Source organism: Puntigrus tetrazona, chromosome 21, assembly GCF_018831695.1.
Source record: "Puntigrus tetrazona isolate hp1 chromosome 21, ASM1883169v1, whole genome shotgun sequence".
Taxonomy (NCBI): Eukaryota; Metazoa; Chordata; class Actinopteri; order Cypriniformes; family Cyprinidae; genus Puntigrus; species Puntigrus tetrazona.
In genome coordinates, this window is record NC_056719.1 from 13,982,318 (window position 1) to 13,996,919 (window position 14,602).

The 14,602-nt window shown below is 37.3% G+C and overlaps 1 protein-coding gene across 3 annotated transcripts; it reads right to left on the bottom strand.

Annotated features, from left to right (window-relative positions):
- Nucleotides 1-122: 122 nt before the first annotated feature.
- Nucleotides 123-14,387, bottom strand: LOC122326272 (clustered mitochondria protein homolog). 3 transcript variants are annotated; one of them, XM_043221015.1, is made up of 26 exons: nucleotides 14,249-14,387; nucleotides 11,211-11,395; nucleotides 10,932-11,103; nucleotides 9,639-9,782; nucleotides 9,363-9,490; nucleotides 9,106-9,260; nucleotides 8,897-9,022; nucleotides 8,264-8,411; nucleotides 8,091-8,183; nucleotides 6,915-7,309; nucleotides 6,527-6,826; nucleotides 5,468-5,739; nucleotides 5,274-5,374; nucleotides 5,016-5,168; nucleotides 4,131-4,193; nucleotides 3,783-4,027; nucleotides 3,619-3,703; nucleotides 3,384-3,537; nucleotides 2,947-3,086; nucleotides 2,788-2,868; nucleotides 2,540-2,665; nucleotides 1,399-1,520; nucleotides 1,218-1,311; nucleotides 1,007-1,141; nucleotides 835-908; nucleotides 123-721 (listed from the first exon to the last, which is right to left on the bottom strand). In XM_043221015.1, exons 1-26 carry the CDS (start codon nucleotides 14,262-14,264, stop codon nucleotides 583-585), a joined length of 3,846 nt encoding a protein of 1,281 aa, XP_043076950.1. In that variant the 5' UTR covers nucleotides 14,265-14,387; the 3' UTR covers nucleotides 123-582. The 3 variants fall into 3 exon arrangements, with proteins under 3 accessions (XP_043076950.1, XP_043076948.1, XP_043076951.1); XM_043221013.1 differs by lacking the exon at nucleotides 14,249-14,387 and adding an exon at nucleotides 12,481-13,775; XM_043221016.1 differs by lacking the exon at nucleotides 14,249-14,387 and adding an exon at nucleotides 12,563-12,693.
- Nucleotides 14,388-14,602: the final 215 nt, after the last annotated feature.

Here is a 14,602-nt window from a genome sequence, read left to right on the forward strand (position 1 = left end):
AAAAAAGTAATATAAAATTTAATATAAAATTTATAAATAAAAATGAAAAATATAGCAATAAAAGCAAATATTGCTTAAAAACTAATAATATATAATAATTATAAATAATACTAAAACAACAATGAATTCAAATTGCTTTATTTGTAGCGTTTTTCACTAGGCATTTTATCACAATGCAATAGCAATATTTCTTGTCGTACATTCTCTGAAATCAAGCCAAAGTCAAAGTATGATGTGCATGCATTAGCACTCTTTACTAGTCACTGCTCTGTGGCTCTTACACATATACAGTGCAATCATCACACTTTAAAGTACAAAGAAAGACATAAATGACCTGTTCACAAATGTGCAAATTTGCCTAGACACACTCAACAGTCAGATACACTCATGCTTTTAAAGGGAGTGTTATAGTGTTTTTTTGGCAAGATCTTTCACCACACCATTTGTTCAAGAGCTCATTTATAATTTTTCATTTCAATCTTCATGTTAATACTTTTCAACCCCAACTAGAACCAATTTTTTTATTTAGGGGCTCATCTGTTTGTTCACTTTATTTTAAGCGCAGTCTTAAATTGCAAGGCGCTAGTCCTGCTGAGCAATAGCTTGTGATGTGTCGCGGTCCTCAAATGGCCCTTGCGGATCCTCCACGGGCTGAACATTATTTCGTGCGAGCTGAGACGTTTTCTGAGCATCAGTCCTGAGTTTCTCAAGGTCTCTGTTACTTCAGGGTATAAAACAGTGGATGCATGAGAAAGACTATAACACAGGAGCTTTTGAATTTTAATGCAATCAAAGTTCATGCAACAAAAAGTTAATGAATAAGAACTGTTTTACCTAAGAGGAATAAGGACAATTCCAGTGACAAGATTTAGCTGCTCCATTATCCAAGCACGACTTGGAGAGTTCAGCTAAATGAGGATGAAACAAGCCAAAGACAGCATTATTAATACATTTAATCTATGCATAAACTAAGACATGTATTCTCTATGCTTTGTACAGTACTAACATTGAAAGGGGGAATACTGGTGTCTGAGCCAGTTTTGTAGATCCAGTTCATAGTTTTCTGTAGGATCACCGCTTGATGTGTCAGATGCTTTAAGTACTCTGAACTTTCTTGGGTCTTCTCATGCGCATCTCCGACCTATTAAAACAGCATTTCTGAACATCTAGACTAGAACAAACCTGCTCGTTATTTTTTTGGGACTGTAATCATTCACCTGCTTCCTGTATATGCCATAACGCTCCTTTTCGTGCGTCAGTGCAGCCCGGAAATCTCCTTTACTTTCATGCACCTTTGCCAACAAGTGATGACTGTGAGAGGGACAGATTTTCGTTGGTTTCGTCAGGGTTCGGAATTCATGAGCACTGTATGTGTTTGTGTTTCTGTTCATTTTTCACCTTTGTGCCAGTTTGAGAGATGAGGGTCCCTGGTATTTGGAGGTCAGGGCAAGGGCGTTTTCAAGGAACTTCAGGGAAAGGTCACAGGCCATCATACTATGAAGCACAAGACCTATTTTACTCTGTACAAGAGATGAATACAAAATATGTTTCAGTTAAAAGTGTTTTAATTCATTATTGCGTATTTAGTACTTAAATATCAAACACTTGCAAATATATATGAGTATTACTTATCAATATTGCAGCAGACGCAAATAAAATGGACATTTGAAATTGAAATTTATGTGAATGCATGAACGAAAAGTATTCAATCATTTGGGGGGAGTAAGATTTAAAAAAAATGTTCTTGAAGAATGCCTTTTATGATCATCAAGCCGGGTGATAAAATACAACACACACAAAAAAATTATTTAAAAATATTATTAAAATTTCAAATAACTGTTTACTATTTGAATATGCTCAAAATGTAAGTATAAAATAAGTATGACACACATTATACCATTTTCATCACTAGAGCTCATGACGTCTTTTATAATGTTGACTAGTCCAGTCACATGTTGGTGGGCAGAGTTAGTGTAAATAGCCTCTGCCAACAAGGCGGGCTATTTGCACATGGTGCAAACACACACTCTGTAAATTTAAAAAGCTACATGAATTAAAACATGGTGAACATAAAACATAAAAAAAATACTTACTGACAAACTTTTCAGCGGTAGTGTAAATGCTAGTGAACTTCTGACAGGTGAAAAAATGCTGATGTAAACGCTTTAAATTAATATTATACGTACAAAATATATATTTCTTGATATGTAAATATAACATAGAACAAAAAATAAAATAAAATAAAGAATAGAGTTTTGTTCACCCAGGAACATCATTTTAATTCAAAAGGAGCAATCCCTAAAATCAGAGGAAATGATGATGATGCTGATGTAAAAGCACCATACACTCATTCTAAGCGTAAATTGCACAAAAACTATAAACTGGTTATTCAAATCTGACTGGTTAATTACAATGTTGTTCCTGGGTCAACAGAGATGTTGATCCAGGTACACGTCACACTCTTCTGCCATTGCGGGCCTATTTGAAGTTCAATGTCCGCATTATTTATTATTATTACATTGCTATCATTAGCACTCACATCCAGTAAAGCCATCTCAGGGTGGTCCTCTCCACACACCAGGAGCATCAGGTAGCGAGCGCGATATAGTAATCTCAGAGCGGTCACCGACTGGCCCCCAGCAAAGCAATAAAGACCAAGGTGCTTCTACACGAAAAGGGAAACTACTTTAATTAATCCCTTTTGTGTATTGGCACCAACATAACTGCATGATACAACAGTTTATCAGAGTTCTAATGATCTGAATAAACAAAGAGGGGTTTACTTACGTATTCCTGTATAGTGTTGGGATGATCAATTCCCAGAACTCTCTCACTGATCAGCACAGCCCTCTGCTGGTGACTGAGGGCCTGACAGCATAAAATTCAAAGTGTGTCATTTTCACATGATTTATTTTGGCTCGTTTGTGATTTTGGAACATGCGATACCTCAGCGTAGTCTCCGAGGATGTAGTGTATGCGTCCCAGCAACCGCAGACATACGCAGACATCCCGATGCAGAGCTCCGTAGACGTTTGTGAAGAGACCAAGAGCTTGGCTTATTAACTCGCAGCCCTCTTTCAGACAACCTAGTCACGCGCACAAAAAAATAGGAATAAACAAGATTGTTTTGATATGCACCGTTCAAAGGTTTGGGGTTTTCACAGAAATATTAAGCAGCACAACTGATTTCAACATTGCTAATAATAAATGTTTCTTGAAATTAGCATTTTATGTAAAATGTAATGTAATATATAATAAATAATTTAATATTACAGATGCATTCGAATAATTGTTGCCATAATCAAAATAATAAAAAACAAAAAATAAAATGATTAAAATAAAATAAAAACAAAATAATAATAAGAGTTGCTCTTAGTGCTCACCTTGCTGTACTCTAGACTGACCACAACGCAGGAGATAAAGAGCATCACTGGACCTAGGGCTGATGTGCTTCACTACGGGGAAAATATTAAGGATGTCCTCTTCAGTGAATACAGTTTTGTGCTCAGAATCAAAGTGATATTCTCTTAAGAGAATCTAAAGGAGAGATGGAGATGAGTTAGATATCACAGTTAAAGACACTGCCAAAACAATTTTATCTGTTACAAACTCATATACCTGAATGCCAGTTTTGGTGGCCATCTCTCTGAGCAGGGTGATCCTCTGCAGCCTGCATTTGTCCACGGCCTCCTCCACACTTCCACTGCCAGAAAGAGATGAGATCCCACTCGTATCAAATCACAGCACAGCCTCTATTTGTGTTCAGAGAACAGGATGCTCACCAGGGCAGGCTGTAATGGTAGTACTCCTGAGCCTCGGCTTTAATGGCCCCCCAAAGGTCAGTGGGAGTGAGGTTGGACCAAGCGGTCACGGTGCCGCCCACGGACGCACGGCTCCGCCTCCTCCGACTCCTGCGTCTAGAAGCTAACTTGTCATTCTGCTGAATGACTCCGGCATCTGCAAAGGAGCTCAGGAAGCAGTTGAGGAAATGGCTGACGGAGGCAGACAAGGCAGATGGTTCTACAGCCTGAGGCAGAGACAAAGGGTTTTTTTGGCATAATGTACTACATTATATTTGCGATATTCCCACCAAGCATTATAAAAACCAGAAGTGATTTCTAGATGCTCACCAAAAGATATGTCTTAAACAGATGTTTTGCACATCTGGTGATCAGCTCACAGAAAGCAATTCTCTGAAAGAGGGTAAAAATGTCATGAGGTTATAAAATGTTCTGCTTTAATATACTTTAAAATACCAGTTATTTTTGTGAAGCAAAGCTGAATTTTTAGCATCTGTATACTGTATTCATTCTAATTTGCTGATTTATAATAAGTGTCGGAAACAGTTGTGCTGCTTAATGTTTTTAACCTTTTAATTTTTAATTCACCAAAGACAAAAATATCACGGCTTCCAAATATATTGAACACATAAGAAAGCCTTCAGCCATTACACTGAAGAAAGTAATGGCTGTTGAAAATTCGGTGCTGCGAAATTAATTATAAAGTATATTAAAATAGAAAAGCAATATTAGAAATTGCAATAATGTTTAATAAAATATTTAATTATATAACAACAACAACAATAATAAATACATTATTATTAATAAATAACAATAAATACACCCTTGATGGGCACAAGAGACTCCATTAATATATATAAATATATTAGTTATAAAGTTAAATATTTTTACCTGTTTGATGAATTGCTTTTTTCTGCTAAATGCATAAATGTATGTGTAATTTACTATAATTATCTCTACGCACTGCAGCTGTTTTCAACATTGTTTCTTGAGCAACTAATCACAACGATTTAAAAAAAAAAAAATAACTGTAAAATATATTAAAATATATTAAAATAGAAAAAAATAAGTAACACAATATTACTCTTTTTACTAATTATTACATTATTACTAATTTTTTTTAATGGTAGGGTACATACAGTATATGTATAGATTGTATAGTATATATTGCATTGCATTCAGACTGATCGACTGCAAACTCAAACACACACTCACATAGACATGATCCAGCCTTTCCTTCTGGGGTATCTTCTCAATATACTCCAGGACAGTTCCCAGATACCGGATGTTGATGCCGTGCTGATGGAGAGCCTCTGTTAGTGTGACTCCATCTAAAGGCATTGATGTGTGGTCAAGGCAACTCTTCATCTACAGAGACACATAGTTAAAGATGTGATTCCTCTCATCCCCCTCCAGGGTCACACAAGGACAGACATCAAATAATCTGTTCAATCATTATAAAAAGCAACTTACAAACATAGGGATTTGGTTGGAAATTAGAAAGACCGCCGCATCCTTTAACTGCTGTTTCTGTTTCTGGATATCTTCAGTACTTTCCTTGGGAAAACGCACACCTGTTTAATAAATGAAAATATTAGCAATGTTTCACATTCAGCCACGCACATATTTTTAATATTGTCTGCTGGTCCAAAAAGCTAAGAGCGCACCTGCACAGAAGACATTAGGGTTGAAATATATGTCAAAAGTATCCCTGAGGGAGGAGAAGACGTGCTTTATTGAAGACCCCTGCTGGATGTTATTTACTGGCACACTTTTTAGGGAATGGTGCTCTGTGTCCTGCTCTTGGAGTGTGACGGTAGTTGAGGGAAGCTGAGGCGTAGTAATTGGATCAGACTTTTTCGCAGATGTGCCAACAGCTTTGGCGATTTCTGTGTCATGCTCAGTACTTTTGGAGACCGTCTCCATGAATATTTGGTATCTGATGACATAAACATGTAAAAAGACTGTTTAGCTCCATCAGGTTATATCATATCAGGTTAATATCTGCACCATGATATGGATTGTTTTTTTTACCTTTATGATTTGTGTGCTAATTACAATGAATTATAATACAAGCACTGAAGTAATTCTATTAAAGTACTACTAAAGTACAATTGTGAATCTCAAAAAAATCATCGAATCATATTTTATTATAAAATGAAAGAATATTTTGCAATCATTTATAATCATTAATAATATTTACAGACAATTTTACTGATTAACATAAATACGATTAAACATATTTTTTTACTTTATTACAGCTAAAACAATACATAATATAATTTCTTTTGAATTCAGTATTATATATTTATTAATTACATATTTTATTTATTTTATTATATTTATTTTTATCAGCATCTGTTAAATGCATTGCAACAAACAACATTAATACTGTACAATTATGAATATTATGCATAAATAATTAACATTTAAATGTTATATTTAACTGAAATATAGTTGTGAAACAGTTGTGTTGTACAGTTGTACAGTGATTATTAAATTAAAATATATTAATAAAAAAATTCATTTCTACATATAATGTGTGTGTGTGTGTGTGTGTGTAGAGAGAAAGAGAGATAGAAAAGTGGAGAAAAATCTTAAAATAAGCTTCATTTTCCTGTAAGTGTTTTAGTTTGTTTTGTTTTTATTTGGATTTTAAGGCAAAATATGAGTTTCATGAGACTGACCAACATATTTATCATAAGACAGGTGAATATAATGAATACCTGTGCTCCACAAAGGCGTCAGTGAGTTCCTGTCTCAAGCAGACCAGGCGATGAGGATGTAACTTTGGAAAGCCTAGTTGTTGACAGACAGGATTTAAATCCTCTTCTTCAACAGGAAGAAAGTTGAGGTCGGGCGGGAAGGTAAAAAGTAGATCCAGGATGTAGCGCCGTCCATCATTACCCACAATGCCCTTGTGTTCCACTGAAGAACACAACTCTACTGCTGTATCATCTTTATTTAGCACTAGGTGGCGCTGCACTCTCAGCTTCTTACTGGGTTTGTCAAGCAGCTCTAGATACCTTCACAGAGTATGAGATATTGTGGTTACATCTACATATTAATTATGTAATTTCTAACACACCATTAAAATAAAAATTATGATTCTACCTGTAATCGGACACAACAGTCTTGCCAAAGTCAGTGGAGCCATAGACGACACTCTGTTCTTGGTCACGCTCAAGAATTCCCGGCACAATAGTCTGGGCAGTTACGCGGTAACCACGGTAATCGATCACTACAGTGCCAATCAGACAGAGGCCTTCCTGATCCACTGCCCAATAAGCTCTCACTCCATTCAGGTCGAGAACAGGGGCGGCATGGGCTGCGGCCTCTCCTCCCAGGTCTCTGTACTGGTCCCGCACATCGAAGCCTAAACTGAAGAAAATGTTGCTCCAGATGAACATCTGTTGTCGTGGTTCTTCACTAGGGTTGATAGGCATCACGTTACCATCTACCACTGCCATGGCTCCTCGAGTGGCAGTGCTCACAAAATCGCTGTTAGCCTAAAAAGTCAGTAAAATGTGGGCTTTATTGGTCTAGTTATTACATACAGGTTATTAGATACTAGTTATTAGATATAGGTTTTTCCGAAGTCAGATTTGGTTTTTAGGTTCTGCTGGATTGGTTTAATTTTCTAAGGGCCTGTTTACACCTAGTTTTCAATGATTTGATCAAAAGTGAACACTAAATACAGGTGTAAACAGGTTTAAAATGTTTTAAAGCATGTTCACTTTGAATCAGGGAGTAGAAAATGTATTTGTGGGGATTGCTTTATACGCCACAATCACTTCTATAGTGATGCTGATAGAGAGTCTGATTGGAGAGGCTCTATATCAAAATCAAATTGTCACATGAGATACATTTATGATGCTTGTTAAAGGCTTAGTTCACCCCAAAATTAAAATTATGAAATTAAAGCGTATACATACGTTGTAATACTCTGTGGTGAAAGATGAAAGGTGAAAATGGTGAAAGATGTAACTCGGTGGAGAATAATAGTTGAGTAATTTATGTTGTTTTTGTATTCTTTGAGCCACTAATGTCACATGGACTGTTTTACTCATGTATTTGCTAAGGATCATTTCAGTTGTATTGCTGTTTATGGAGGGTCAAATAGTTCCCAGAGTTCAGCAAAAATATAACTTATTTTCCCGAAGATGAACTTATAGGTTTTATAGGTCTTATAGGTTTGGAATAACATGAGGGTGAATAATTAATGACATAATTTTACGTTTGTCACTGCAACTTGTCAGTTGAATACGACATGATAAGTGGTTAAAATACCTTAAAAATAGCTCGGTCCCTCATAAGACGATCAGTCACAGTTTTCCTAGGAAGCTCTCTTGTGGTCTGAAGTTCTTCATTCCAGTCCCGGGCCTTTGTTCAACACAGAGGAATTAATTAAAATCCGTTTGTGTAACTGGCCTGTGTGCTGACTGGCTTGTGTGCATGTTTACCTGAGCAGGCACATGTTCTTCGCAACCAAGGCGGAAGGAGCTGACATCCTCTGCTCGAACACAATCCATAGTGTGGTCAAGTGCTGGAGCAGTCCAGCTGAACACTTGGAAAGGTGTAGCAATCCTTTCAAAGGGGTGTGTGCACCCTCTAAAATTAGAGATACGTTAAGAGTTCAATCATTTTGAAAGTAAATTTTGTACGACTATAATTTTATTCAGACCAGTACATATTTTGCAGGTCAACAAGACTTAAACATTTCCTATATTAATAAATGCATTTCCTCAATAAATAAACTGTTGTAATTTTTAGATCCATTACGATTTTTTGCATCTTTGCACTTTCTTCTCTAAAGTCTCAGTACTTTTATTAAAAAATGTATTTGTTTATTCTAATTTACTATGATTATCATTAGATTTTATTGGTTTGATTAAGTTATAATGTATTAAATATTACAATAATTGTTTTGTATTACATAATATATTTCTGATATTTTAACTTGCGTATTTAAACAAATATCATAAATGTTTTATCTAGACTGTGTGGATTTTACCTGAGTAAAATATAAGTGCAGTACCCATGCTTTGGCTTAGTTTTTTTTTGTACTCTTTTATTCTTTTTGAAAATTGGCGTACCTCCTTTTCAGCAAAGCACTGAAGTTCTTCTTAAAAACTGGACTGATATGACCCAGGAGATCCAGCAGAGCGTGACTGAGGACACTAGGATTGGCTGGTTTGGGGTTAAAGCTGTAAGCTGTAGACCTGAGTAACCCAGATTTTAAAAATAAATTTCTATTTATCTTTGAGGGAAAGAATCATTTGGAAGACTGCACTCAGTAACTCACTGATTTACGTAGAACCCTCGCGTTGATGCTGTTACACTGAAGTGTCTGTCTTCCATGGTGACCACGTTGAGGTACATGAGGTCTCCATGCATCTTTCTGTTTCCAGGAGGGGGATTCCAGCTACTCATGGTCAGAACCTTCAAGCACTCTGAGGACTGTTTCAGAGATGAACAAATGCATATTATCATCTTTAACCCAAAAATTATTACCATATAGCACGTTAATGCAATTGCTGTCACAGAACATTTAATTATTACCTTTCCCAAATTTGTATGAGGTAGCAGGGGTACCAGCAAATGCTCCTTAGAGCCAGGAATGATGTGATTTGGAGGGCTGCAGCTGATCTGCTTCAACCCATCACTTCTTCGCTTAGGTTTGCTATTCTCTGGGAATTAAATTAAATTAAACTATTATGAAGCCACAACACTAGTATTGCAATCTGACTTATATTGTTGATGTGTCTCCGTTATATGAATGTGACTTTAAGACTGGTATCTTACCTACTGTATTTCATCCTAAGACTCGTATCTTACCTTCCAGACATTCTTCAGTGACACAACTGAGAAAGGATGGTGAGCTGCCCTCAACTCCATTATAGCCATCAGTAAGGTCAAGGCTCTTTAAAAGGTCTCTGATGTGGTGTAAATGGATACGTACTTCTCGAACAGTGTAAGGCTCTTAGTCATATTTAAAGGGGGAGAAAGAGCAAAAATTTAGGCAGTTAATGGTGCTAATGGTATATAATATGTATGCCTAAAATTTAAGATTTCAACCATTCTTTTTTTAGGTGAAGTTTCCAGTGTAGCTTACTTGGCCAACTACGATGATCTGATTTAAGGCCAAACTAATGCAAACTCTCTTTTGGCATTAAACAACTACTGCCAGAATTTAGTGATGAAAAGGTTTGGACAGTTGTTTTTGAGGCTGACCTTGTATGTATGCATTTGTAGGAATTTCCTTCTCACACACAAAATTTGTGTGAGGATAAGGATAGTTCACCCCAAAATGAAAATTCATAATTTATTCACTCTCCACTTGTTCCAAACCTGTATGAGTCGCTTTCTTCTGTCGAACACAAAAGAGGGTAACCAAACAGTTGATGTAGCCATTAACTTTTATTTTTCCATAATACAGAAAACTATGGCTACGTCAACTGTTTACTACAATTTCACCAAAAATGAAAATTCTGTCATTAAATACTCCGTAATGTCGTTTCAAACCCGTAACACCTTTGTTCATCTTTGTAAAGAAAATTAGATATTTTTGATCAAATCCGAGCGTGGCCGTAATTTTATGAAGCTACAGAATACTTTTCTGTGCGAAGAAAACAAAATGTCAGAGAACATTTCATTTCATTAAAAACACCTTAAATTGTGTTCCAAAGATTAGTGAAAGACTTATAGGTTTGGAACAATGTGAGGGTGAGTAATTAATGACAGTTGCTAATTTGCGCTGCTCTTACTAAATTGCATTGGTCTTTATGAAAAGTTGGCTGCATCTCGTGCTAATTTACACTGTTCAGTAAATTTAGTCCTTAAAAGGAATATCTTCTTGGCTAATGTAAGACTTGACGTACGATGCAAGAAGCCGGAACTCGGCTCTCTTAGGGAAAAGACGGAAGTTGGCTATTTATGTTATCATTTGAAAACAAAATTATGGCTGCTATCCACGAGCATTACCAAGCTTGGAAGAGCCAGGATGAATGTGTAAAAAACTGTGTTCGTCTGAAAGAAGACCACCTAAGATGGCTTGGAGGTGAGTAAAAAAATGCTGTAATTTTCATTTTTGGGTGAACTATTCCTATCGGGTACATTTTATGGCCTCACCCTCCACAACTCTCAGAATGGAGCCCTCCTGAAGACCTGGTATAGATCTAAGGTGGGTAAAATTATCAAGAGTTACTCCATTGAGCTGCAGGGAGAAACAGGTACGACGACACGTCTCCTCTCGGTCCATCAAAACTTGCTTAATTTCCTGCACCATTGCTAAAGGTGACACCTTGAGCCCAGCATAAACAGACAGATAGACAAACAGATAAATATCAGCTATATCTACGCATACAGAAAGCAGATTTGTTTGAAGTACTGTAAGTGACAAGCCTTCACCTGGAAGTCAGTGGGTTCTGTTCCAGGAGCCTGGATCTTCACCGTGAACCCTGCATCCTCAGATGGGTCCATGTCCGGAACAACAGGAAACTCTTGTTTTTTGCTGTCACACTGAACTTGTTCAGTCAGGTTGTCTGCTTTGGTGTCTAGCACATGGCCTCTGAACATGGTGTCAGGGCTGGATGCTTGTATTTTAGAAAAGAGAAGAATATAAATCACATGTAGATTACTAAAGAGTTATGAAAGGTTTGGTATGAACTAAAGCCTACCTTGAAACAAGTTTTATCTGCACTACGATACAAACATCTAAAAGACCTCTTATAACTGTGCATTAAAGGGTTAGTTCAGCCCAAAATGAAAATTCTGTCATTAATTACTCATGCCCATGTCGTTCCAAACCCATAAGACCTTTGTTGACCTTCGGAACACAAATGAAGATAGTTTTGATGAAATTGGAGAGCTGTCTGACCCTCCTTAGACAGGAACACAACTGAAATGTTCATGTGACATCAGTGACTCAACAAAAATAATTATTATAATTATTCATAATTCGCTCAACCATTTTTCTCCTCCTAGTTACGTCTTCTGACATTTTAGAGAGTATCAAAACACATGTGCACACTTTACCCTAAACAACGCTTATTACGTTTATTGTACAAGCTTTCTCCCCAAACATACCAAATGCTAATTATGTCACATACATAGTAATCTCAAAAATGGCAGAAGACATAACTCATGGGAGAAGAATGGTTGAGTAAATTATGTTATTTTTGTTTTCTTTGAACAAAAAGAAGTATTCTCATAGACGTGCAAAAATGAAGTTGAGCCACTAATATCACATGGACTATTTTACCAGTGTTTCTGGACCTGGATCTTTTCAGTTGTATTGCTGTTTATGGAGGATCAGATAGCTCTCGGATTTCATCCAAAATATACTAATTTATGTTAAGAAGATAAAAAAATGTCTTACAGGTTTGGAACAACATGAGGGTGAGTAATTAATGACATAATTTTCATTGAAGACCAGATATAAATTGAGATGTGTCTCAGCTATCCTTAACACACACACACACACACACACAAAAGTAATCATTGACAGGATTTTCATTTTGGAGTGAACTAACCTTTTAAGTGAGAATTAAAGAAATCCTAATATAAAAAAAACAGGAAGATTAGCATGCACAACTAAATACCCAGTATTTGCAATACTAATAATGAAAAAACCCTGTTATATTACTGTATACCCTGTACCCCTAGACAGAATACAAACCTGTAATATTGGGAGTACCCAGGAACAGTTTATCAACCACAAAAAGTGTGAAGCGTTCTGTCTGATCCTCTCTTTGTTCTACCTGTGTCACAGCGAGGGTTGTCTGGTCAGAATCCCGCAGTGATAACCCTGTGCTCTGCTTTAGAGCTTCCAGGTCCCACTGCATCTGTTCTACTTCCATCTTTTTCCACATCAAATCCTGGTCCATCTGTGATAGGCTTTGCTCCATCTCCCCTAACTCATGCTCCATCAGCCCAGAGCTTATGTCTGTAATGTCTTGTTGTTTTACATGAGATATTTTCTTCTCCATACAAAGAAGAAGCTCAGCAGTTGTAGTAGCATTCTCATTAGCATGCTCTGGCTTTATAATATCCATCTCTAGTGTCTCATAATTCTGTGCATTTTGCTCTGTGTCTGGTCTTTGGGAGTCATCCGGTTGTGCTAAGAGTTCCAAGATTTGTGCTTCACTTTGTGTCTTTTGAAGCAAAGGACGTTCACTTGTAATGCCGTACGCAGGGTGCATCTTTATCGCATCAAGAGGTGTTTGTGCTGCATTGTTTTGTTCATTCAGTAGTTTCTTGTCCTGTTCTTTTTCAGTGTGTATTATATTTACTCTCAATTGCTCCTTAGGTTCTTCACGTTCAGTGAACTGCTCTGTTTGAGTCCAACCGTCTTCTCTCTGACTCTCTTCACTTTGTGAGGCATCCAGTGAAGATGCAGCAAGCACAGGAATGCTAACAGGACCAGAAAGTGAATCACTTACCATAATATCTGCAAATAGTCCCATGCCATGAGATTTACAAGTATCTGCTTCTAGCCCATGAGTGCATATTCGATTTTGAGCAGCAGGTATCTGGTACAGGGACGACAGAAGGGGCCATTCATCCCCTGTGGAACATAATTGATTTAGACCGGTAATGTTTGTGCTTGGCGGCCCCACCAGCTCTTTATTTCTCTCTCTTCCATTTCGTAGATTGCTTTCATAAACTCCTTCATCCGTTTGAACATCTTGTGCTTCCCCCCTCGTCACCAACAAGAGTTCCAAAGGCTGAATCGAGTCCCCTCTGACCTGAAGATTGCTGCTAAGTACAATGTCTGGGAACAGGAGATGATCTTGGTCCAGAACAGGAGAGGCCAGTAGGTCAGCTGAGGTTCTTGAAGGAGAAAGACTTTCTATATCACTATTCTCCCGCGATAGCAGCAGGGACTGTTCCTCGATCTGGTTCCCAACTCCTTTTGCAGTAACAAACTCGGATACTTTACGACAACAGTACAATATGTTCCCCATTTTGTCTGTTTGTTTGCAAAAGAGCAAAATAACTGTAATTTTGCACCCCAAGAAATAAAGCTTACTGCGATTCACCTAATAAGAGCTCATTTAGCTTTAAAATGACCTTGGCTGCTACAAAAACCTTGCTTTGTTGGTAAATCTTTAAGACAAGCCTGACAGACAGTTGACATACCCAATTACCAAGTCTGGCAACTCTGCAATAGCTTAAACATGTTCTACACAGTGAATACAGTAAAGACATTCAATTTTTGTGCATGCCAAAAATTACTAAAAGGATGATTTATGCATAGATGAACTGACGGATTAGGTGATAGTAGTAGCCTATCTCCTATTAATTGAGGTAAAAGTTAACAGCAGAAGAAATATTGCATAGATTAAAATCAAATAGCTGATTAAAAAACACAAACACACATTTTTACAATGCAATTCAAACTAATCGATTAATACATAATATTAAACATGCAAGCATTTTCTCACTGTTATATTCCTTCATAAATGTGCACGCTGTCCATCTGCCCCATAAATCTCTATAAAATCACAGGTAAGCAGAATAGCTTGTCCCAAGCTGAGGTGTCCCTCTCTCCACAAAACGCAACACAATTCAATAGTGCCTTCTCCTCTGCCCTTCATCCTGTGTCTCATGAACCCCTCCATCTCCCCCCACACATCCTCTATTCCCGGAGGGAGGCGTCGCGGCGGAGTTCACCGCATCCCATTCCTCTTCCAGAGAAATCGCAACTCATTTCTTCAGTTTCACCGAACGAAAAAGCACATGACATGCCTCCTTGAATCCACGCCAGATCGCACATTCGCTCGGGAGCCTTCTATTTG

Excerpts from the sequence above, each read along its gene's own strand:
- LOC122326272 (XM_043221013.1), bottom strand. The coding sequence starts at position 13,768 with ATGGGGAACATATTGTACTGTTGTCGTAAAGTATCCGAGTTTGTTACT. Across the intron at positions 9,023-9,105 it reads CGAGGGTTCTACGTAAATCA|GTCTACAGCTTACAGCTTTA; the intron begins GTGAGTTACTGA and ends TGGGTTACTCAG. Across the intron at positions 1,521-2,539 it reads CTGAGATGGCTTTACTGGAT|AGTAAAATAGGTCTTGTGCT; the intron begins GTGAGTGCTAAT and ends TCTCTTGTACAG.